Here is a 26,880-nt window from a genome sequence, read left to right as displayed (position 1 = left end):
CCTGGTTACTATTGTTCAGGATTTATTGAAAAATGGCTATTTAAAGTCGACGATGCAGGGATTTGTCCCATATTTAGCACTTTATTTACAAATTTCTTTAAAGGTTTGTCAGTGAAAAAGGTTTTGCACCGACAATTATATCAACCAATGTCCCCGAGTAACTTATCCGCCAGGGTTTCTTAAAAAAATTCGTATTGGTGGAAACATTCGACTTTACATTCAAAATGTTGATGAAAAAATGATATGATCTGGTGCAGTTCAAAAGATGTAAAGATATGACAGGAGTGCAGTTCGTTTATAAACTTAAAAGCTCACTATTACAGTTGATTTACGCCCACTCTGATGCATTTGAGATCGATTTTATTGAACTTTGAGGTTTCATAATAATATGCGTTCTGACGCTTAGTTAATTTCCAGATTATTTGTATCTTTTTTATTATTAAATGTTTAAGCAATAGCATTTTACCAACATTTTCAAATTAGACCCACGTTAAATAAGCTTGAAGCACTGCATGTAATTAAGTTTTCTTATTTTATGTAAATACAAAATCTCTACTTGAACATGGCCCCTTTCGCGATGAGCTTCATAAGCACACTGTTATGTCCATGATAACAGCCAGTACATTAACGTGACCATACATTACTAGATAACATCCACTACATTAACGTGACCATACATTTCTAGATTACATCCACTACATTAACGTGACCATACATTTCTAGATTACATCCCTTACATTAACGTGACCATACATAACTAGATTACATCCACTACATTAACGTGACCATACATTTCTAGATTACATCCCTTACATTAACGTGACCATACATTTTTAGATTTCATCCACAACATTACCGTGACCATACATTTCTAGATAACATCCCTTACATTAACGTAACCATGCATTTTTAGATTACATCCACTACATTAACGTGACCATACATTACTAGATTACATCCCTTACATTAACGTGACCATACATTTCTAGATTACATCCACTATATAAACGTGGCCATACATTTCTAGATTACAGCCCTTACATTAACGTGACCATACGTTTAGATTACATCCCTTATTAACGTGACCATACATTACCAGATTACATCCACTACACTAACGTGACCATACATTTCTAGATTACATTTCTTACATTAACGTGACCATACATTTCTAGATTACATCCACTACATTAACGTGACCATACATTTCTAGATTACATCTACTACATTAACGTGACCATACATTTCTAGATTACTTCCCTTACATTAACGTGACCATACATTACTAGATTACATCCACTACATTAACGTGACCATACATTTCTAGATTACATCCCTTACATTAACGTGACCATACATTTCTAGATTTCATCCACTACATTACCGTGACCATACGTTACTAGATTACATCCCTTACATTAACGTGACCATACATTACTAGATTACATCCACTACATTAACGTGACCATACATTTCTAGATTACATCCACTACATTAACGTGACCATACATTACTAGATTACATCCACTACATTAACGTGACCATACATTACTAGATTACATCCACTACATTAACGTGACCATACATTACTAGATCACATCCCTTACATTAACGTGACCATACATTACTAGATTACATCCCTTACATTAACGTGACCATACATTACTAGATTACATCCCTTACATTAACGTGACCATACATTACTACATTACATCCCTTACATTAACGTGACCATACATTTCTAGATTACATCCCTTACATTAACGTGACCATACATTACTAGATTACATCCACTACATTAACGTGACCATACATTTATAGATTACATCCCTTACATTAACCTGACCATACATTGCTAAATTACAATCCTTACATTAACGTGACCATACGTTACTAGATAACAGCCCTTACTTTCAAATACGAACTATTGCATTAAGACATAAGAAAATAAAAATAAAAGAGAGACACCAAATTATTTCGAAATGCGGTATGGCTGAAAGCATCATGAAACATGTATGAATCTACGCATTCCATACGTGGCGTATACTTCGTAAACAGAATACAAACTGGTGAAACATGGGACTGGTTTTATATATGTTTACAATTGAACACACTTTTCACCTAGCTAAGTTTTAAGTTAAAATTGAATAATGAATTAAGGCAGCTCAATTAATTCAGTAAGGAAAGAGGAATTGAAAACTGAACTTGTGTGTGAATGTTGCTGCCATGCAAACATTGGTTGGGACTATAAACCAGTCAGGTAAAAGTCAAGGTGTAAGTTGATAAAAATAGAAAAATTGGTGTAGGCTATTAACTCGAGTTTAGATGGATGAGTTTGTGTGTATGGTTCTAATTTGCAGACCTGGCATAGGAGTTCATTCAAGGGTCAGTCGGGTAAAGGTCAAAGTCGCTGTTATTTTAAGTAAGAAATAGAGAATATTTGTTCATGTCAGTTTAAGATCGTTTGTTATTTCACGAGTGATCATATAAAATATATTTTGCGCCACTCGTGAAAATATTATGTTTCTATGATCACTAGTGAAATAACACACGATCTTACACTCACATGAACACATGTTCTGTTTCATTTATGCCCTTTTTTCAAGAAAATAATTAACAGCTGTTTCTGCTTTCGCTGAAAAGTTACTCTTTCTCCCGTGGCGTGCCTCAATACATTTCAATACACAAAATGACGTCATTTATATCAATTCTTCGGTTGAACTCTTTTACAATGTAAATAAGGGCGGAATTATTGTCCAGATAGTTACGACACAAATAACAGATACCAAATAGATATTACACATCAATTAAATGAGTATTGATACAGTAAATATCTTTTACAAAGATATTTTATACAGATGAAGGAACTTACCCTAACCCTCACCCTAACCCTTCGTGAGCGGAGTTAACACCGCACTTTCAATTGTGCAATTTCTCTTTGGGTAATGAATCGATTTGGAATACAATATTCTCGTGTAAATAAACGGTGAAAAGAGCATAAAAGAAAAAAAAAAGGTTGGATTCGATGGAATTTCGTGTTTAATTCACTCGTGATCATAAAAATGTATAAATCTTGAAGTAAATCTTCATATGATAATCTGAAAATAGAAAAAGTAGTTCCGAAAATTTGTTATTTTCACCGGTGAAAATAACAATTTGTTTGCATTGTATTTTCACTGCTGTTATGTAATTGCAGAAAGGTCATATTGTATCATAAGGTATAAAAGAAATAAGTCTCTGCTAAATAATTCGTATGTAGATATTGTGCTAAAATGTTGCGTGTGCGTAGATTACATGTATACGTAGCATCGGATTCCACCTGAGACTAGTTGGGTAAAGGTCAAGGTTACTGCTTATTAGAATATAAAAAACACTGATTCGGTTCGATAGCTTTAGTTTTATGCGGGCATTATTCTGAAATACGTATGCTGGTCTCTAACATACGTGTATAGCTTTCGATTGTATTGGGGGACAGTAGGATAAAGGTCTAGGTCACTGCTATTTTAAATACAAAACCTTTTCCGCTCAACAACTTTAGCTTGAATAGAGATATTGCGCTTATATTTTGTCTGCAGATAGATTACATGCTGACCTACCTTGGAATGGTACAATTATTTGAGCCGCGCTCAGTGAAAAGGGGTTAAATGTATGTGCATGCAGTATCGTCCCAGATTACCCATGAAGTCCGCACAGGCTAATCAGGGACAATACTTGCCGCCTCAACTGCATTTTTGCTAAGAAGTGACTTTCTTTAAAGGACAAATATCATATAAGCGGAAAGTGTCGTCCCTGATACTTGTGCGGACTGCACAGGCTAATCTGGGACGACACTTCACACGCAGATGCATTAAACCCCCTTTTAACAGAGCGCGCTCATTTAAATTACAATACTTACTAAAATTTTGTAGACCTGGTTTCTCGACGTTGCATGGGTTCTTGTTTAACCAGACGGTATACAACATATTGTTTTCCACTAATCCGACCGATCTTAAACTTTTTTCGACGTAAGCTGTATTAAGCCAGCTTTTCACCCTGACTTGACCTTTGTAAGTGTCCAATAATACTCAAATAAAATTTCCCGCGGCTAGGTACGAATGAATACACTTCATTTATTCCATTGGCTGATTTGAGTATAACACCAGAACATTGGAAACATATCCGCGTCTTTGTAACACTGTTTTACTGCATGAAACAATTTTATCTCTAATGAAAAGGCTCAATAGATAGAACAGTTTTACAATCAATTTTCGACATAAATACAGTTTGTGCGTTCACCTTTTATTTTCAGAGAATTACCAGCGCAAAAGCGTTTATACTAAAGGCTATGTTGTCATATTTAGTACTTACTTGCATTGCATTTCAACCCGCGAGGTTTCGGGTCAATTCGCGGCCATTTGTGAAAGTCAGAGTTTATATACAGTTCATCACCGGAGTTCGCAGAAGGGGTTGCGAGTGTTACACCGGTCTTACTGACAATAACGTAGTGACTGTAATGCATTGCATTCCAATCCGCAAGGTATCAAGGTCAGTTTGCGGTCAGTTGCAGAAATCTTTATATAAACGCCGTCTCGTAAACTTTGTGCACTTGAAGTCTGTTTTGATCAGAAAGATACTAAATAAAGATATTCGGCGATATTATTGTGGTATGTCAATCATCGATTTTTAATATGGTTTCAACATTTGCATGATAAGGACCAATTTTGATAAAATTAATTAGAAATATTTATCCATTTAGACCAGTTTATTAAGCATGAGCACAATAATTCACTATAGTATAATTATGCAATTAAATAAGATTCGAGTATTTCCGGCTGACCTATATGCACTCGTTTATTTTCATGTTTCTTGTGTTTTTCTATTCTGTAAATATAGATATCTGAGTAATAATATCACATAAAGCAAAATATGCCACGAAATCTGGCGCAACACCCCGTAATTGATTTGCTTATGATGTAGCTAAGAACTGCGCAGAAAAAAGGCATCCGCTACTTTTTATCTCATAGAGATAACTTTTGATCGTTCATAAACATCGACCACAATCAACGCCGTATATCTTTTTAAAGATATTTCTTGTTTCGTTAAACAGGTTGTGTTTTCGATCACTTTCGCTAAATTCACTGCAGTAATTATTTATTTTGCGATCATGTATCTACATTCGACCATAATCATTATATTAGTTTAAACTTAATATAAATTACCTAAAGGACGAATGTTAAATAGAGATTTGGAGGAGTTCTGCATGTCATATCATTGTTAAAAAGTTATCGAAACATTTAAATTACCTACCTACCCTATTTTTTGGCGATGTGAGTGGAAACAAATGACTTCCGTAGCCTACGGAAAATATTCACCATCAATGTACATATATATTGTGCTTGATCATAAAGGGCAGCCATCAATCAAATGCGAAATATTGGCAAAATCATTAATTGATGGGGTTTACACCGGAACGGAACTCGTACATTGCTCGAAATATATAAAAAAAAAATAATTGGCAGTTCGTCATCAAGATAAATCTAAGACTGGACGAATGTTCGAGAGATGAATATCATTCTCGTTAACATTGTTTGGAAGTGATTGTTTAAAAAAAAAATATTGACGGGCTTATTATTATTACTTCGTCGAATAATCTTGAATAAAAGTAACATGACGTGACGATGACGATGAGACATATTCGTCAACGTAATTGTACATGAACTGGAAAAAACAAAACATGATTCTGGCATCCAAAAGATGTACAACTTTATCGTTTATTTATAAATCATTTCATGGTGCATCTAATTGAATTATCGTTTTTATTTGCTCTGTCAGATAAATGATTTAACAATTTGCTATATATTTATCAATTGCAATATATATAATTATATAACATGTGTACATTAATGTCTGTGTACATGTATTATAACTGTTGAACTGTATTTGCGTAAGATATCTTACTTCATTTAAAAAGGGTAATTACCGAGATAACTAAATATGATGTTTCTGATTTCACATATAACCGAAAAATCAGAAATGTGTCCTGAAATAAGGTGTGATGTTTGACAAATTTCCTTGAGATATTTACACATTTATAAATGTTTAGTCGTTTTTACGCGGTTTGTTAAAATTATTTGTTATGTTTCCATAGCACCAGTTATGTGTTTGCTTTCACCTTTCTTGTTTGAACTTGTATTAAAATATATAAACGCGCACTAAAAGTGGTTAAGTGATATCATGACATGTTTATACACAATTATATAAAATAATTAAATACACATATTTTGTCATGATTAATTGATTAGACTTAGATTGTTGTCTCTTATTTATGAACTGATTCTAACAACTAACAAATTGATTTCAAAAGCACATTTGACTGAAGAAACATTTCTAAAAAAATCGATATTGTAATGGGGGGGGAGGGGCATATTTCATGATGGTCTGTATAACCTTAAACAACCTTTTTGCACCTAAATGACATTAGTATGTCTCATGACCACAGTCAACTCAAGCTACGCACGCATATTTTAGACTTGCGGACAGAGCTCATATTGTTCAATTAATTGATGGAAATCATTTCAATTATAGTTCCGTGGAATACTAGTATATTGTGAGTATTTGAATTAATTTAAACAGATAATACAGTGTAGAGCACAACATATCAGGTAAAAATAAGTGCGATATTGGCGTGTATAGCTTAGTAAAACGGGTAGCTGTTAAAGAAACGTACACTTTGTGAACATAAAGTCATCGTTGACTCGATGACTACTATTGATCAAGACACTTTGACAAACGTTCAAACGTTCAGCGTTGTACATTGCTCGTTTCACGTGTATATAAGAACATGCTATCAACAGCGTATTGTACCTTATTGTTTTATGGTAAGTTTGTACGCCTCAGGGAAAATGTGGATGTCACATATGCCATTTCATCTGAGCTAAAGTAGGTGGAACATGTAGCAAAAAGTTGCTAGTTTGGATTTCATTTTTACAGTCAGGCGTACGGAGAAATCCACGGTACGTAGATGTGTACTGTTGTTAACAATTATTAATCACAATTTTTTAATCTATTTTTGATACGTATGCTATGCGATCCATGTTGTATTGTACTGACTTGAAGCGTAATAGCATGCAAAGTAACAAAATACATTTGAGCATCGTTCTGTGAAAAGGAGATTTAATGCAGGTGCGTAAAGAGTCTTCTCATATAGGCATGTGCAGTCCGCACAGGCTATAAGGGACGACACTAGCGCTTTTATGATATTTTCCGTTTTAAGAATGTCTCTTCTAAGCAAAAATCAAGTTTTCGCGGAAAATGTCGTCCCTTATTAGCCTGTACAGACTGCGCAGGCTAATCTAGGATGATACTTTCGCACACACATTAAACCCCTTTTTCACAGAGCACGGCTCATTTATACACGAAATTCGTTGCCAGCTTATTAAATACATAAAAAGTAATTAATGCTTCATCTTATATAAACCACTAGTCGAGCGAAATTCCTGATTTAATTAAACTTCAGTTGAAAACGCATAGACCATAACACGCGTAGTATTAATGTTCGTTGAAAACCGTCAACATAGTCCATGTAGCACGCATAATTATGCATGATCTTTTTAACAGTTTCAAACTAAACCAAAAAACGCATTTATAGAATAATATTAACACGTTTGGTAATGCTTTACAATGTTTTATTAATATATTGCTTAACTTGTGAACATTTTAATTGGAATGAAAATGCTATTTATTTTACGATATGTATTTTCTTACGGAAAGGTATCGTAAAAGTATGGTCAAAGCTTTTATACAAATCAAATCGAAGTTTAAGTCAATACATGATTTTAAATGCAATTTATGATATGATATTAATATCTGTAAACAATCAAGAAAACATTACAACAAACGTTCACTATGAATAAGTCTCATTTTTTCGTTTTATACATCAGCCGTAAAAACCCTTTCCACCATAAGTAAAAATGTATTTTGCCATAAGTAAAAATGTATTTTGCAACCAGCATACAACCAGAACAGCCTGCGAGTAACTCGCAGTCTCTTCAGGTTTTATGCTGTTTGCTGATCATCAGTATCTAAGGGTTGGGAATGAAGCCTTTTTATACTTAAATTTAGTAAGAAAAGTATTTAATTAAATGTTACTTTCTATACGACTACAAATTCGTCAAAATACGTATCTAGTTGGTAAAGGGTTAACCCTTAAAGCGCTGGAGCTGAATTTTAAAGGCCTTTGCAAACAGTTTGGATCCAGATGAGACGCCACAGAACGTGGCGTCTCATCTGGATCCAAACTGTTTGCTATTCTGATAGTATTCTTTGAAAAAAAATGAAGAAAATGCTTATTTTACAAATTCAGCAGACGACATTTTAGCAGAAGACAAATTACCCAGCATGCAAAGGGTTAAAAAGAGAAAGAACATTTGAACCGCTTAGTAATTGTCGAATCGATAAAACGGATCAACATGGATATCAATTCGCGATCTTGTTAAAGTCACTCTCTCAGTCTCAATTGAATTATTATTTGATGATCAAAAGAATGAAAATGGCAAGATAGTAATCGCAGCGCATTTTAGTTATTTTTACGAGTCATGTTCAAATGAACGTGACGAACGTATCAGGAAGGTTATATTCCTAGGCGACATTATAAATCCAAATGCGGATTGTGATATAGTCTTACACACTTGTTATGGATATATCTATAATATGCTTGTAGATTCAGATCTTTGTGAAATTTTCTTACAGAAGCCATCGAAGAAGGAAACACGCCATGCGCCTGCGTCAACGACAGCAGACGATAGCAGACGGCACGAGGAAACATTTAATTAAAATCGAACAATGTCGCTGACGTCGAATGTTAAAATCTGGCTCCGCCGGAATCGACCATCGGGTGTAGTCTCCGGCTTCCTTGCGTTTTTTGTGGTCTCATATATTATCATTACGAAACTCGACGAGAAGCGACTCACAAAGAACACCGTTAATTACGTCCGGACGCGTATCAACGTCATTCCGGCGGATATAATGCAGGAAGTCGACCAAGACCACGTTAATAATGGCAAAGGAGTCATATATGCTTTTGATGAGGAAGACCGGAAGCAGCTAAACGGCGTTTACTACAGCTCCCCAGCCGCGTCTGCGGACGAATTCGAGAGCCATATGAAGCTGCAGCGCAGTCATTATGCAGGGGAGATAACCGGTGGATGGAACAACGTGTTATCTGCCCATAACGACACAAAACGGATTGACCTAAAGCCAGTTTATTCGAAGGACTTACTACCGGCAAAACGTCAAGAGGATGCAGTTGCCTCTACAAAGCACACACGCATACACGAATACAACGCGTTTTCCGAATCTAAGGACAAGCGAAATTCTATAAATAGCAATCAGTGTGTTCTGTTAAAGACGCATCATGGCAACGCCCCAATCTGTATCCACGACCTTGCAGACGATGAGATCATCTCGGGGCGTCTCGCGAAGGACGGGGTGTGGGAGGGGAACTATTTATACATCATAGGGAGCATTCTCTCTCGTGAACCTAATATCGAGGTACTGGACCTCGGCTGCAACATTGGCGTGTATACTATAATCTCGGCCAAACTGAAGCACAGAGTTGTCGCGCTTGATCCGAACAAGATCAACATCAGACTTCTGAACAAATCTCTCAACCTGGGCGGCCTGTCCCGCTACGTGACGCTGCTGTGGAACGCGATTTCTGACGTTCGCGAGAACGTGACGCTGTATGACATAATCGGGAACATTGGCGGGAGCTTCGTTGAAACAGCAGACAAGAATGCAACTGTGGACGATGATCATAAATCGTTTGCAATAACGTTAGATGATCTCATAGGTTATTTTGTTGGAAAGCCGGTCTTCGTAAAAATGGACATTGAAACTTATGAGTTAAGAGCACTGAAAGGAGGTTCGCAATTCTTCAAGGAGATTGACGTTCGTTACGTTCTTATGGAGTGGATTTACCATCGCGAATTTGCTACTGGAAAAGATGTGATAAAAATGATGGAGCAATACGGATTGTTTCCACATGTAAACGCACACGTCAACACCCGACTGGAGCCCGATAATTACCGACATTGGCCGGACAATATATTATGGATTAAATATCCAAAACATTAATTTTCAGTTGAATACATTTTATTTAATACATGATAGATCGAAATACTCATAACAATTTGTGCGATAACTTAATGCTCATTATAAATCAGGAATAGTGAGCATAATATTGTGGTCATGTGAATGTAATTTTAATTGTTTTATAAGAGACGTGTATGCTTTATGTTGTAATGCTTGTTTACAGACAAAAATAGTTCCATTTCACTGAGCTATTCCCATACATTAATGTTTTAGTATATCGACATATTTTAAAACGGTTTTAATGCTCGTGAAGCAACCAAATTTATCGTTCAACGATCAATTACACAATAAATTTTATTTGTATGCTCATCAAACATAATTGATTTCGGTGTTTGAAAAATGACATTAACTCTACTTATCAATTTGAAATATTCTAACAATTCCAGACGAAAATCCAACCCACACAAATCCGTCTGGTTCACTAGCCATGGCTACCGGATATTGATACCCATCAGCCTTTGAAAACAGGAAGTGACTGAAAATTCCGGTTTTGTCTAAAACATGAACCAAACTGTTGTGGAGATCGGCAATATAAATGTTGCCTTTTGAATCGCAGCATATATCTTTTGGCTCAAAATCGTTATCTAATGTTGTATGCCCAGTTCCGTGGTACCGTTTCTTTTCTTCGCCGTCCGGGCTTAAAATCACAACATGTTCCCGTGACGGCTCATTGTCTATCAAGACGATATCGCCATTTATGTTGACCACTATTTTAGACGGGTTAACAAAGCGATCATCGCCTTTGGCTGTTATACACCAAATGACATCACCCATGTGATTGAGTCGCGACACAGACGGCACTTTCCTTGGTTTCGGTCCTTTCTTCTGAGACTTTTGTATGAAGCGAGTTGTCACTAAAGTTTCACTTCGACTTGTACAGCAAATACCGCCGATTTCGAGTTCAAACGATGCGAATTTTGTCAGTTTACCGCTGGAAGAAAATTTGAACATGGTCTGTGATCGGTCTGGTACGGCTAGCACTGTTTTATCCTCGCGTTTCGCCAACAGGCCCAACTTTTCACTAATTGTCTTCGCCTCCTTTTTGTTACCGTTCCTGTGATACAAATATGTATTTTTATTATTGAATCTCGTTATCCAAGATTGACCGGGCTGGGCAAGCGTTATACACAGAATGCCACCCGTGCCTTCAACATGAAAACAATAAACTTCCTTACGTTCGCGACGGATGCACGGTACGTCTTCAAATGTAGCATACGTCATACAAGACTTAACGTCGTCATGTAGGGCTTCGTCGTTGTCTTCATCGGAACTTTCATCGAAGTTAAATTTTCCGCGTACGAGTGTTTTGTCCCGCCAGAATACCCGAGATATATCACTCAGGTTCGTTGTGGCGGAGTCCGTTAGAGTACTAACGATATCGTTCATAACGTAGCTCGTCTGGAATGATGGCGTAGTCGCAGTTGATGTAATCTCTTTACGCTGGTGCGGTGTCGGGTATGACGGAAGCTCCCGGAAGGTGTGAATGTTAGTGCACTTGGAGTTGCCGGCGGTGGGCGGCTCGATAGAACCGTAGAACGTCACCGACGCTTGAGATCGTCGCGTGCACAACGGCATTCCACGTCCAGACAAACGTTATTTACACAGGCGGCTAAGGGATATGTTGCGGCAACTGCGCTTTTTTCGTGGTGAGTTTTACCTAATACAGTTTCGCTCAAAAATGTACTCAACAATGACTGAACTAATGACCAGTGATATCACAGAGTACCAGTATTGAATAATTATGGTTGTAGGCGCTAATCCTATACAAATAATCTATATACCGAAGCGTTCAAGCAATAGCGTAGCCACTCGATATTGGAATCGAAAAATACAAAAAAACTGTCTTATAATGTACTAAATCAACAACATATTATTTGAATTCTCATTGATAACATACAAATAAACCACAACTAGGACTAAAACAAGCGTATTTTTATTCCAACTTTAACGCATCCAAACCACTGTTTATTGATTGATATACAATTCGGCCGTGCTCTGTGAAAAGGGGGTTATATGCATGTGCGTAAAGTGTCGTCTCAGATTAGCCTGTGCAGTCCGTGTCGTCTCAGATTAGCCTGTGCAGTCCGTGTCGTCTAATATTAGCCTGTGCAGTACGGCTAATCAGGGTAATCAGGGACGACACTTCCCGCATAAAACTGATTTTTGCTATGAAGAGACTTTCTTGACACAAAAAAAATATAAAAGCGGAAAGTTTCGTCCCTGATTAGCCTGTGCGGACTACACAGGCTAATATGGGACGACACTTTACGTACATGCATTAAACCCTTTTTTCACAGAGCGCGGCCCAAATATATGTGAACAATTTTGTCTTTATTTGCCTTGACCCAGCACCTCTGTGTAGGGAGGAATAACAAACGATGCCTTCTTATAGTCCATGCTTCTGCTGAAGAAATCTTCATATGGTCCGCGTTATTTGAAAATGAGTTTCATGCCATATGCGATAGCACAGCTCCAGAATGACATTTCCATTAGCATAGACTGCTCAGGGTCTACGCTGTCCGCTAATGAGACAGCAAACGATTGCAGGACTTTATAGCGGACATGGTAGCTCCTGACCCGGATGCGTTTTCAAATGACGTAACCTCGTATGCGAAATTTTAAGTAAAACTCCCGTGGCCCGTGCAAAAAAGATACTTTGCATATGAATTAGCAAGAGAGATATACGTGTATTTCACAAGATGAACTTTCGTCAAATTTCAATTGTTTATATTTTTAAATATGAAAAAAAAAACATGCTACGCCCCAATATGGCTTCACCAGTTAAACTACGTCCGAGCGGCAAAGGAGTTTTTGATAACCAGTGCGCTAATCACCCAAAACCTATTATAAGATAAGCTTTGGGTCTATTCAGTAAATGACCAGGCTTGACTTACTGCAAACACTGTAATCTACTCAAGTGAATGTTAAGAGAGTTATGTGAATACCTGAAAATGATAGACCACTCCTTTTAAAATGTATTTGAATGTCGTTAATATTACTACATCCGTGAAAATATCATATACTACCTTTGTATCTCTTTAAGTATTTTTATTATTGTGTTTTTCTTAATGCAGTCGTTCGTATTTGCATGTGTTTTTCACCAAACCCATGATATGTATAAGATTATTATATTGCATATTTACACGTAGTATAAGATAGGTATTTATGCGCATCAAACAGCCAGTTTAACTTAAATCATGTGTCACTGGTCAGTTTTCAACTAAAACAAAAGCGTTCACGTAGTAAAGAACAGACGTATAACTATAGTAATGTATGGTCACGTTAATTAATGTACGTACAGTAATCATGGATATAGCACTGTGCATTTAAAGCTCGGGCCAAATGCGGGTCAGGTTCAAGTAGAGATTTTAACTTAATAACATGTAATGCTTGGAGCGTTTTATAGCGTATGCTTCTTATGGGCCGAATTTAAAGTCGCTAGAAAAATAGTATTGATTACAAATTGAAAAGTTTTTGTTTAATTGTTTGTATTTATAATGGGCACCGAATGCATGTGAACGAGATTTTGATCATAAATTGTTTATTGAATAATAAAAAAGACACAGAAAATTCTTAATTAAACAGTGAAGTTTAAAAGGGGAACTTCTTTTAAACAAAAAAATATGGTTGTAACGCATTAGTTGTCCTTCTGTGTTAAATTGATGGGACTGATGGGTATCAATATCCGGTAGCCATGGCTAGTGAACCAGACGGCTTTGTTTGGGTTCAATTTTCGTCTTGAATAGTTAGAATATTAATGCCATATTACAAATTGCGATTTGAATTGCTTGATTAAACATATAAGAATACAGTTTATTGCGTAACCGAAGGCAACGTAAAATGTGTTCGTTGAATTTGTTATAAATTATTTCGCTGTATAAGTCATATAATAATATCTGTACGATAGTGAAATGTGACTTCCGTATTCTTGAATGAAAAGCTAACAACTTGAAAAAAACAAAATTAGACACTACTTTAAACAATGAATGACTTTCGAAAAAAAAATATATTCACGATTTATAATAAGCATTATGTTTATTCAGAATTGTAATAAGCCATATAATTTATCAATTATGTCATACAAATGAATTCAACTAAAAATTAATGTTTCGGATATTTAATCCATAATATATTGTCCGGCCAAGATCGGTAATGATCGGGCTCCAATCGGGTGTTGACGTGTGCGTTTACATGTGGAAACAATCCGTATTGCTCCATCAATTTGATCACAACTTTTCCAGTATCAAACTCGCGATGGTGAACCCACTCCATAAGAACATAACGTACGTCAATCTCTTTGAAGAATTGCGAACCTCCTTTCAACGCTCTCAACTCGTAAGTTTCAATGTCCATTTTAACGAAGACCGGCTTTCCGACAAAATAACCTATGAGATCATCTAACGTTATTGCAAACGATTTATGATCATCGTCCACAGTTGCATTCTTGTCTGCTGTTTCAACGAAGCTCCCGCCAATGTTCCCGATTATGTCGAAAAGCGTCACGTTCTCGCGAACGTCAGAAATCGCGTTCCACAGCAGCGTCACGTAGCGGGACAGGCCGCCCAGGTTGAGAGATTTGTTCAGAAGTCTGATATTGATCTTGTTCGGATCCAGCGCGACAACTCTGTGCTTCAGTTTGGCCGAGATGATAGTATACACGCCAATGTTGCAGCCGAGATCAAGTACCTCGATATTAGGTTCGCGAGAGAGAATGCTCCCTATGATGTATAAATAGTTCCCCTCCCATAACCCGTCCTTCGCGAGACGCCCCGAGATGATCTCATCGTCTGCAGGGTCGTGGATACAGATTGGGGCGTTGCCATGGTGCGTCCTCAACAGAACGCACTGGTTTCTATTAATTGAAGTTCGTTTCTCCTTAGATTCGGAGAACGCGTTGTATTCGTGAATGAGTTTGTGCATAGGAGAGGAAACCATAGCCTCTATAGGTTTTGCCGGATGTAAGTCCTTTGAATACATGGATTTCAGGTCATTCCGTTTTGTATCGTTATGGGCAGATAACACGGTTATCTCCCCTGCACGCTGACTGCGCTCCAGCTTCATCTGGTTCTCGAATTCGTCCGCAGACGCGGCCGGGAAGCTGCTGTTAACGCCGTTTATCTGCCTCCGGTCTTCCTTGTCAAAATCGTATATTACCCCTTTACCAACATTAACGCGGCCTTGTTCGAATTCTTGCATTATTTCCATCGGTATTACGTTGACTCCCGTCCGGACGACACTCACAACGCGTTTGCTGTTCTCGTCGAGTTTGGCAATTATTATGTATGAGATCACAAAAAACGCAATGAGGCCGGAAACTATACCAGACGGTCCATTCCGCCGGAACCAGATTGTAAAATTCCTCCTTAACGACATTGTTCGATCATGAGGAGATGAATTCCCGTGTAATAAAATGTCGTTGACCCAGGCGCATGGTGTGTTTCCTTACACATGGGCTTCTGTAAGAATAGTACAAATGTATTAGAATACACAGGTATATAATAGATGTTTCTATAACAAGCGCTAACGATTATATCCGTTGTGGGATTTGTAACTACGCCCAAGAATATTAACTTCCTGGTCCGTTCGTCACATACTGATGAACATGAATCGTATAAATAATTAAATTGCACAGCAATGCATCCCTTGCAAGCTTTATTCGTTTTATGATATAAAATCTATCATTTAACCTAATGACAAAGAGAGCATCCGGTTTTATAGAAAGAGTGAACGTGAATTTATCTTTATGTTGATCCGCTTCATCGATTCGACAATGACTCTAAGCGATTCGCATGTACATGTTTCTCCTTTAAACAGCTGATGTACAAAACGAAAAGTTTAGTCTAATACCAGTATAACGGTTATGTTTATGTTTTCTAGTTATGTATTAAGATATTGACACCATTTCATAAAATACTTGCAAATCCGTTTAATTTACTTAAAATTTGAATAGAAGCTTAGGTAGTACTTGTACGATAGACCAATAAACTAAATTGCATTTCCATACGCGCCTCTTGTCATCGTTCAACTACCGACTGTACATTTTAATATATGTTGAAAGAATTAAATTGCACACAACTTAAACAATGTATTAAAAAACATGTTTAAAGCGTTGATTGATCAAAAGTGTCAATCTATTTTTAAAAATGCGCAATACGGCGAGTAATGTGGTTTGAACTGTCAATACGATCATGCATAATTATGCATGCAACATTAAATATGTTGACGGTTTTTAACGAACACGTGTTATGGCCTATACGTTTTCAACTGAAGTTTAATTAAATCAGGAATTTCGCTCGACTTGTGGTTTATATAAAATGAAGCATTAATTTCTTTTTAGGTATTTAATAAGCTGGCAACGAATCTGTGTATAAATGAGCCGTGCTCTGTGAAAAAGGGGTTTAATGTGTGTGCGAAAGTGTCATCCTAGATTAGCCTGCGCAGTCTGTACAGGCTAATAAGGGACGACATTTTCCGCGAAAACCTGTTATGGTCTATCAGTATTCAACTGAAGATTAATTAGTTTAACTTGTTTATTTTAGCTCGATTGCATAGAAAGCCTAAAGCTTATTTGAAACGCTCTCGAGTCGGTTTCTTGAGACTAGAACCAGTACTTGGTGTATCTGCGGGATATCTAAAGAACGCGGCCACAGTGGGGATCGAACCCGTGACCTCCCGGTCGCTAGACGGACACCATATTCATTTCGCCACGACGACCTCAAGTTTAATTAAATGAGGAATTTCGCTAGACAAGAGGTTTATATAATCTGATACATTAATTACTTTTAAGATATTAATAAGCTGGCGACCAATGTCGTTTATAAATGTATTTTTGTACTTGGCACGCCATAACGCGTCATATCAGTACAACAAACCTCGTTCGCTTAGTATACGTGTCAAAAGCAGATTGTAAAATGTCTTATGAATCATTCTTAACAAAATTGTTATCTACCTACCGTGGATTTTCCAAAAGACATGAATGGTATAATTGAATCCAATTAAGTAACTTTTCTCTACACTTTCCTTCTGCTATAGTTCAGATGAATGTGATATAAGTGACGTACACGTTTTCCGTAAGGCTCATAAACGAAGCAAAACACATAAACGTACAATACGCTGTTGTTATCATGTACTCCAGTACACGTAAAACACCGCATAGTGCAACGCTGCATTTTTGAACTTTTGTCACAGTGTCTTAATTAATCGGTTTCAACGAAGGCTTGACATGTAAAGTGTCCGTTTTTATAAAACGTCCGTTATTTTAGAGTTTCACACGCAAATACCGTAATCGTTTTAAAACTTTCATCTTGTAATATAGACTGTTTTGTTTGTTAAAAATTAAAGCAATTGCCAGTAACGGTTCTTACAACAATATATTCCAATAAATCATATATTGAAATAATGTCCATGAAGTTCATGAATTGTATTACTTTACCGGTAATATGATTGCGTAATTTTAAGACCTACGTAGGTAGCTGAAGTAAAATTTAACCATGAATTAATATATTCATTTTTGTCGCAAAACAAGTTTGATTTTAAACCACATCCATTTAATAAGGCTCCAACCCTTCATTATCATATTAATTTCGTGTAAAATGTTTCTCCACGTTCCAGTAGTCTGTTTATATAAAAAGATTGTTTTGAGAATTGATTAGAATCAGCTGAGGGAGAGCATTTGGGACCAGCTGGATCACGGTGAAGGTCACAACTACACAAATAAGGTTCGCTGTGGCGTTGTGGATATAAAGTCCGCCTTGCGACCGGACAGCGACTTAACGATCCCCATTTTAGGAGCGTTTCCCAAAGACACCAAGTATCGATTCTGGTCCCAGCAAACGGACTCTAGATCGTTTCAAATAAGCCTTAGTCTACATTAAGCCCGGTTTTCCTGGAGCGCAACTTAAATCTATGTACATACATATATGATACACAATGACCAAACCTTAGCAGTGCATTATTCAAACTTTTCTTTTGCGCTAACCTGAGTATAAAGGCTCATGCCGTCATGTCTGCGTGATCGCTTGAAGTATGTTGTTCGTTGTCAACAGTAACCCTGGTAACACCATGCTGTTACAGCCACACCTTCATGGACATTGCCCGAAACAGTTGTTCATCTTCGTTGAACGCTTACGTATTTTGCGGATAAAGCATATTTTTCTAAAGCTTTTTTACCACATATATATTTATATATATCGCCCTTTTCATACAGTATGTGCGTTCAGGGGCGCTTCACATTTTTCCTCTGGTCACTGGGTCATAAGTCGTCCGTAAACATATTTGGCGCAGTAAGCAGCCACGGCACATTGTCTCATTTCCCTCACAGGTGCCCACTTATACAGGTGAAGAAGAGCAAATAAGGAACAAATTTCTTGCTCAGGAAATTTCCAGTGGTCAGGGCGGGATTCGAACGAGGGACTTCTCGATATCTAAGCCAGCGTCCTACCATTAGACAACTGCTCCCACAAACGCAGAGTTACGGAAAATCAGAAAAACAAGAGCTGTCTCCATAGGAAGACATATGCCCGGGAAAAACGCTTTTTTCCCTTTTTTCGAAACCTAGATGCAGATTTCGAAACCTAAACGCGGACCCTAAGTTCAAGGTCAATGTCAAAGGGGTCAAAATTTGTGTGCGTATGGAAAGACCTTGTCTATATACACATGCATACCAAATATCAAGGTTACATCTGAAGCGACATAAAAGTTATGAGCATTTTTCGAAACCTAAACGCAAAAGTGTGACAGAAGGACAGACAGAGAGACGGACAGTGCCATCACCATATGCCCTCCTTCGGAGGCATAAAAATGTGGAACTGATGTTTTGTATTGAGCCAAAGTTATAGTTTACAATTCAAGAGAAAAAACTTGAATGTTTTTTAAGTTACAGTACTTTTAAAGGAAAAAAGGTAAACCGAAAAGCTTTGACCAGGGGCCATAAAAACAAAATCATAACAAAGTCTTCATATTTACAAGCATTACGTATAAGTTCATAACATTTTGCACATTTAGAACTTTGCATTATAAACTAAATTTCACAAGTTTGTCAGTCTAAAAAGGATGTCTGTATAGTTCATTTAATTTTATTCAGAATATGTGGAAAACCATAATTTTATTAAACACTATATGCATCAATTTTATATATAAACAAGAGATGTGTTTGTCAGAAACACAATGCCCCCTTCTGCCCCGCTTTGAGGACATATATTTGACCTTTGACCTTGAAGGATAACCTTGACCTTTCACCACTCAAAATGTGCAGTTCCATGAGAAACACATGCATGCCAAATATCAAGTTGCTATCTTCAATATTGCAAAAATGACCAGTGTTAAAGTTTTCGGACGGATGGACAGACTGACTGACGGGCGGACAGACAGATGGACAATTCAATAGCTATATGCAACCCTTCTGGGGCATAATAAAATACAAGGCATTACATTGCTTAATTCAAATGGCTAGAATAGTTATTGAAAACAAAAATGAATGAAGCTTAGCGTTTTCTACATACATTATGAAACATTTGGAAACTATAAAAATAAGTGCACATTTGGCAATACATGATGAAACATTGAAAGCAAAACGTATATTTTATTAGCAGATCAACCATTCCAACATAATTAAGACCTTCTCTTTTAATCCAACTAATGACTAATGTATCCAGCAATGAAGCATGATAAAAACAGTCAAATTAATACGCAAACACATACCAAAACCAATATAGCGCAAATCCTTATCTTACGAAATACAAAAGTATAAAATCTGACTAGAATATTGCACAGTAAAATGACTAAGGGATTTCTAACATTTAAACATTAAAATTTAGCCTAATTCTGGGAAAACAGGGCTTAATGCATGAATGTTAGATGCAGGGATGATACTCTCCGCTTTAATGGAACTTTTACACACATTCATTTAAGGGGTTCACTTCCAACTGAAAACCCAGTTAAGATGGTAATTGTTGTCTTTGATTAGTCTGTGCCAATTGCACAGGCTAATGGAGGATAATGCTTCACGCACATGCATTAAGCCCAGTTTTCCCAGACCGATGCTCAAAGTTATATAACAGTGACATGTTTCATTCAATAAAATTGTTGACTTGTATCATGTTCTTGCTCCTAAAATATACAAGATTAAATAATACCTTTAAATAAGAAGTCTGCTTAACAGAAGACATTCATAAAAACCTAATTTAACAATCTGATCAAACAAACTTGCTATGATCTTGGCAAATACAATTATAAGCATTTTCATTTGAAAACATTTAATTTTAAACAGTATGTTTATTTTAAATATGAAAGTTTTCATTTAACTTAAAGTTTTTAGCAACTTATTCAAACACTGTCAGGTGGCAACTGTTCATTATTTTTATAGCAACAATGGCTATGAAATTAAATATGTACATTGTTACACAATCTTCTTTACCAATTAAGATAACAAGCAAGTAATATATATATATATGTGTCTTTTTCTGAGAAAACTGGGTATAATGCATGTGCGTAAAGTGTCGTCCCCGAATTAGCCTGTGCAGTCCGCACAGGCTAATCAGGGATGACACTTTTCGCCTCAACTTGATTTTCGGTAAGGAGCGACTTTCTTGAAACTAAAAATACCATAAAAGCGGAAAGTGTCGTCCCTGATTAGCCTGTGCGGACTGCACAGGCTAATCTGGGACAACACTTTACGCGCAGGCATTAAGCCCAGTTTTCTCAAAACAAGACACATATATATATGGGCCATGCTCTGTGAAAAGGGGGTTTAATGTGGGTAAAGTGTCTATATATATAAGGGGGTTTAATGTGGGTAAAGTGTCTATATATATAAGGGGGTTTAATGTGGGTAAAGTGTCTATATATATATAAGGGGATTTAATGTGGGTAAAGTGTCTATATATATATAAGGGGGTTTAATGTGGGTAAAGTGTCTATATATATATAAGGGGGTTTAATGTGGGTAAAGTGTCTATATATATAAGGGGATTTAATGTGGGTAGTGTCTATATACATAAGGGGGTTTAATGTGGGTAAAGTGTCTATATACAGAAGGGGGTTTAATGTGGGTAAAGTGTCTATATATATATAAGGGGGTTTAATGTTGGTAAAGTGTCTATATATATATAAGGGGGTTTAATGTGGGTAAAGTGTCGGCCATGATTAGCCCATGCAGTCCGCCTAAACTGGATTTTTGCCAAGAAGAGTATTTCTTTAAAAGTAAATATCATTAAAAGCGGAAAGTGTCATCCCTGATTAGCCTGTGCGGACTGCACAGGCTAATCTGGTTATGACACTTAAGGCATATGCATTAAACCTCCTTTTATCAGAGCACAGCCCATATACATTTTAGCATGACATTGTCTAAAGCATAAGGATTATTATAATAATTTTTGATTTCCAAGTGTTAATCAGTCAATAAACAATGATTTGGAGTTGAGATGCAAGAGTATTAGCACTAGATAATTAGCAGCCATTGTTTAGAGTAAAAAAACAGTTGCTCATACAACAGAAATAAGCAATAATGCTATATTATTTTGCTTTTAAGATGATCTGATCTAAGTTATGGGCAAACATGGCTTAATTCATGGCTTTATGTGCCACACCATATTAGCCAGAGCAATCTGCACACACTTATCAGGGACAACACTTTCAACATTAACTGCACACTTATCGGGGACAACACTTTCAACATTAACTGCACACTTATCGGGGACAACACTTTCAACATTAACTGCACACTTATCGGGGACAACACTTTCAACATTAACTGCACACTTATCGGGGACAACACTTTCAACATTAACTGCACACTTATCGGGGACAACACTTTCAACATTAACTGCACACTTATCGGGGACAACACTTTCAACATTAACTGCACACTTATCGGGGACAACACTTTCAACATTAACTGCACACTTATCGGGGACAACACTTTCAACATTAACTGCACACTTATCGGGGACAACACTTTCAACATTAACTGCACACTTATCGGGGACAACACTTTCAACATTAACTGCACACTTATCGGGGACAACACTTTCAACATTAACTGCACACTTATCAGGGACAACACTTTCAACATTAACTGCACACTTATCGGGGACAACACTTTCAACATTAACTGCACACTTATCGGGGACAACACTTTCAACATTAACTGCACACTTATCGGGGACAACACTTTCAACATTAACTGCACACTTATCGGGGACAACACTTTCAACATTAACTGCACACTTATCGGGGACAACACTTTCAACATTAACTGCACACTTATCGGGGACAACACTTTCAACATTAACTGGATATTTGCTAAGAATAGACTTCCTTTCAATGAAAACTTTGCTAGAGTGGAAAGTGTCTTAAGTGATAAATCTGTGCAATATTGAACAGGTTAATATGAAAAGACACTTAAGAAACATGCATTAAGCCACATTTTCCCAGAGCAAGGCTAATATGTGTTGCTTTTAAGATGATTTTGATAAATAATAATACAAGATGTGTTCAGATTTTCTACTCCATTATGGTATTTTTATAAGTTTTACGATGTTAATTTTGCTCTTTGTCTGTACAAAGATCATGCAGGTCACAATTAATATTGAGACATCCTGGGTATAAAAAGGTCATGGCTTCAAATAAAGTATTAGCTATTGTAATTATGTTAAAAATATGAGGAATGCCGCGGATGTCACCATGATGACGCCGTACCGTTCAAAAATTGGACTTTAACTTAAAATCATATTTTATCATTCAGACAAGCAATCTACCATTTCCTATTTTGGTTAACACAACATGTAAAATTAATATGTTGCCTATGTGGAATATCTTTTATACTCTATGCATGAAAGCATTTTACTATTTTCAGTTTAAATCTTTAATACATGATAAGTAAAGAACTAAAAAGAATAACAGTGAATGAATGCTCCCAAATGATGCTTTGTTGATATATGGGTTAATTGTGTGGGAAAAAAGTCTGACCTTGAGAAAATCTATTATTAGCCTTGGTGACCTTGACCTAAACACCAGTGATCTCAAACTTCATCAAAAGGTAGAGGTCCATGCAAGGTACCTACATGCCAAATATGTAAGAGATTGGTAAAATATTGAAGGCGCTATGAGAAACTGTAACAAAAGTGTGACGGGAAAAATCTATTATTAGCCTTGGTGACCTTGACCCCAGTGACCTCAAACCTCATCAAAATGTAGAGGTCCATGCAAGGTACCTACATGCCAAATATGAAAGAGATCGGTAAAATATTGAAGGCCCTATGAGAAACTGTAACAAAAGTGTGACAGGAAAAATCTATTATAAGCCTCGGTGACCTTGGTCTTGACCCCAGTGACCTCAGACCTCATCAAAAGGTAGATATCCATGCAAGGTACATACATGCCAAATATTTAAGAGATCGGTAAAATATTGAAGATGCTATGAGAAACTGTAACAAAAGTGTGACGGAAAAAATTTAATATTAGCCTCGGTGACCTTGACCCCAGTGCCCTCAAACCTCATCAAAAGGTAGAGGTCCATGCAAGATTCCTACATGCCAAATATGTAGGAGATTGGTAAAATAAAATAAAAATATTGAAGGCGCTATAAGCAACTGTAACAAAAGTGTGACGGAAGTTAGGACAAACTAGCAACTATATGCTCCCAATATATATATATATATATATATATATATATATATATATATATATATATATATATATATATATATATATATATATATTATATATATATATATATATATATATATATATATATATGTGGGGAGCATACAAATGTTTTAGGCTGGTTTTTTTCTAGAATGGTAAAACAGAAAAGGGCTATTATTCTAAAAAAAATTCATCCCAGCCCAAAATCCTTGACTTACGATCATCTAAACATTAAGGTCACGAAACTGTAAAAGTTTGACTGAGATCAACCCAGTAGTTAAAGAGGAGTTTAAAACAAAAGCTTTGGTAACTTTGTACGTACCAACAGATCGACAAGTACAATGCTTAATGCCTCCAATACTGTGAGGGCGTATATGTAACATGTCTATTAAACATTGACATTTTAACATTTTGCATTGTTTGGTACAAGAAATACATCAAAACCTACAGGAGTTCTATGATACAAATTTTTGTTCCAAGGATTACAGCCATTGTAACAGTACAATGGTAATAACTATGTGAAAAGCCTCTAATATGCATTTTGAGTGTAATCGTATACATGGTGATAAGGCAATAAGAGTAATAGAACAAAACAATCAAATGACTTTGTCATTTTATGCCATACATGTTGCTAAACAAAACTGAATAAGAGATTCTAGGTGAATACATAATAAGGAAATACCGCATTTTATTCTATGTAAAATAAAATAATTTGCATTTTATGCAATCATAATTTAGCATTAAATGTAATGCCATAGTGAAGGACTATTTACAAGATTAATGTAATTATTATACTTTTTATGATATACCATTTTTAAGTCAGATATGTATGAACACATTTATTTTGTTTGTTTTTCAAAGTATGATCAGTGTATAAAACAATAATTATACAGCGGATATCAATATAAAAATGTGTTTAAATGAACTTACACAAGCACATTAGAGAAAATAATGACACAGTATGTAAACAAGAATTTATTATTACTTGAAATTATAAGGCTTTAGGTTTTAGAAGTTTTGTTGATAAACTTGATGCTTATTCAACAGTAACTAAAGTAACTTCTAACCGTAATAAGTCTATACCTTACTGGTAAGGTTACTTAACAACAATTGAAGTCTTAATTGGCCTAACAACTGAACTTGTATATCTTCATAGCATGGCAGTTTTTAACTACAGAACATTTATTATGATGAAAAACATATCATGACCACTGTAATTTACTAGAACTATACCTGGAACAACTACGCTGTATACAAAGCATATTGACTTACATACAACAAAGAATTGTGAAAGCATGTTTTATCTAACTTCAGGATACATGAAACATTTCCCATTTATCCCAAGATCTCCAAACAAAGTTAAGTTATCCAATTACAAAGTGGATGGCTGTAATTGGACATGATTGTGATTCAATACTTTGAGGACGACTGGTGCTTCCTGGACTCTTTTCCATCTCTGAAAAAAAAAAGAAACTCTATTCACACTAGTTGAAAGCAGCTGTGTTCTTTACTGTTTTAAATTAAACTTACATCATTACAAAAGTTAAATTAAAGTGAAATATGACTAGAAAATGTGTCATTTTACGCACATCTATTCAGCTCCCATTTTCCCAGAGCCAGGCTCAAACATAGCATGTTTCGTTTCTCAACAAACTCGTCATTATTGTGTCTCGTAATTACCGTTTATGGTGCTTGGTTCGTTTCAAGGTGGTAGAGTTGGGGGAGATCATGGGTGCCAGCTTGGCCTTGATGGAGTGGTAGTTACGCTCCAGCTCCCGCTGATACTCCTTCTGTTCGGGTGTGATAAGCGACTTGTTACGGTGCAGTGCATCACAACACCTGCAGGCGAATGGGGACAAAAAAGCATGTTTAGTTCAAACCTATAGATTTTAGCTTGAGTACATAGAAAGCCGATAATTTATTAAACAAGAAATGTGTTTGTCAGAAACACTATGTCCCCTTCTGCGCCGCTTTTTTTTTGTTTGTTGACCTTTGACCTTGAAGGATGACCTTGAACTTAACCTTTCACCACTCAAAATGTGGGGCTCCATGAGATACACATGCATGCCAAATATCAAGTTGCTATCTTCAATATTGCAAAAGTATTCATAAAATTAGCGATTTTGGCCACATATATTTGACCTCTGACCTTGAAGGATGACCTTGACCTTTCACCACTCAAAATGTGCAGCTCCATGAGATACATATGCATGCCAAAAATCAAGTTGATATCTTCAATATTGCAAAAGTTATTGCAAATGTTAAAGTTGGCGCAAACCAACAGACCAACCAACAGACAGGGCAAAAACAATATGTCCCCCACTATAGTGGGTGGGGGACATAAAAAAACATTCTTGAGTCTGTTTCCAAGGTAGAACCAGTACTTGGTGGCCTTTGGGGAGATCTAAAGAAGGCTCCAACAGAAGGTATTGAATCTATGACCTCCCAGTTGCTTATGGTAAATGAGCGTTACAAGAGGATTCATAAAAGTAAAACATCAACAAGGTAAATCACTGACAGACAGACAGAGGTCTACTTATAATCAAGTATACCTCCTTGACTTTGTTTAAGAGGTTATAAAGAGCATAATAGCCATATTCATTGATCAGATGAAAAGTATCATAGCAACAATAAGATATGAATAATATGAGCAGGGTCCTTGGGCTTACAACAAGCGCATAATGGGTCTTTCAAGATTAGCCTGTGGAGTCTGCACAGGCTAGTCCGGGATGAGGGTTTCCCCTTTTATGGTATTTTTGTTTTTTTAAAGGAAGTCTCTGGCTAGCAAAAATCAAATTCAAACTGCACAGGCTCAACAGGGATGACACTTCATGCTCATGCATTAAGCCCAGTTTTCCCAGAACAAGGCTCATATTATTATCTGCTACAATTCTACAAAGCTTATTTTCAGGTGTGCACCAACTTCTTTAAGAAATCTTTAAAGGAGAGTCTCAGCTTGTTGTGGTGCTTCATGCCCACTGCCTTGCCCTCTGCCACATCCTTCAAGAACACGTTGGCAACCTCAAACGGTCCCTGAAACAGACACATAAGAGTCGTGTTCTGAGAAAACTGGGCATATTGCATGTGCGCAAAGTGTCGTCCCAG

At 36.5% G+C, this 26,880-nt stretch overlaps 3 protein-coding genes across 5 annotated transcripts in view; 1 reads left to right on the top strand and 2 right to left on the bottom strand.

Annotated features, from left to right (window-relative positions):
- Window positions 1–8,820: 8,820 nt before the first annotated feature.
- Window positions 8,821–10,556, top strand: LOC127872239 (uncharacterized). Its single transcript, XM_052415570.1, has 2 exons — window positions 8,821–10,023; window positions 10,518–10,556. Exons 1-2 carry the CDS (start codon window positions 8,821–8,823, stop codon window positions 10,554–10,556), a joined length of 1,242 nt encoding a protein of 413 aa, XP_052271530.1.
- A 3,206-nt stretch (window positions 10,557–13,762) lies between these two features.
- On the bottom strand, window positions 13,763–23,762 carry LOC127874229 (uncharacterized). Of its 2 annotated transcripts, none has more exons than XM_052418454.1 (2): window positions 18,110–23,762; window positions 13,763–15,587 (listed from the first exon to the last, which is right to left on the bottom strand). In XM_052418454.1, the coding sequence occupies exon 2, from the start codon at window positions 15,502–15,504 to the stop codon at window positions 14,233–14,235; it is 1,272 nt and encodes a 423-aa protein (XP_052274414.1). In that variant the 5' UTR covers window positions 15,505–15,587; window positions 18,110–23,762; the 3' UTR covers window positions 13,763–14,232. The 2 variants fall into 2 exon arrangements, with proteins under 2 accessions (XP_052274414.1, XP_052274413.1); XM_052418453.1 differs by lacking the exon at window positions 18,110–23,762 and adding an exon at window positions 17,085–17,290.
- Window positions 23,763–23,892: 130 nt separating this feature from the next.
- The window catches only part of LOC127874196 (dedicator of cytokinesis protein 7-like), a 126,937-nt gene continuing 123,949 nt past the window's right edge, over window positions 23,893–26,880 (bottom strand). For both annotated transcript variants that reach the window (XM_052418404.1, XM_052418405.1), the window contains 3 exons: window positions 26,699–26,808; window positions 25,456–25,614; window positions 23,893–25,231 (listed from right to left, as the gene is read on the bottom strand). In XM_052418404.1, coding sequence (XP_052274364.1) covers window positions 25,186–25,231; window positions 25,456–25,614; window positions 26,699–26,808 — 315 coding nt within the window. In that variant the 3' untranslated portion in view covers window positions 23,893–25,185. The remainder of the gene's footprint in view (window positions 25,232–25,455; window positions 25,615–26,698; window positions 26,809–26,880) is intronic.

The sequence above is a fragment of the Dreissena polymorpha genome, chromosome 3 (genome assembly GCF_020536995.1).
Source record: "Dreissena polymorpha isolate Duluth1 chromosome 3, UMN_Dpol_1.0, whole genome shotgun sequence".
NCBI lineage: Eukaryota > Metazoa > Mollusca > Bivalvia > Myida > Dreissenidae > Dreissena > Dreissena polymorpha.
The sequence above is the reverse complement of the archived record's forward strand: the minus strand, read 5'-3'. Positions and strand labels throughout refer to the sequence as shown.

Excerpts from the sequence above, each read along its gene's own strand:
- LOC127872239 (XM_052415570.1), top strand. The coding sequence starts at position 8,821 with ATGTCGCTGACGTCGAATGTTAAAATCTGGCTCCGCCGGAATCGACCA. Across the intron at positions 10,024-10,517 it reads AATACGGATTGTTTCCACAT|ACGAAAATCCAACCCACACA; the intron begins GTAAACGCACAC and ends TAACAATTCCAG.
- LOC127874229 (XM_052418454.1), bottom strand. The coding sequence starts at position 15,504 with ATGTCGTTAAGGAGGAATTTTACAATCTGGTTCCGGCGGAATGGACCG.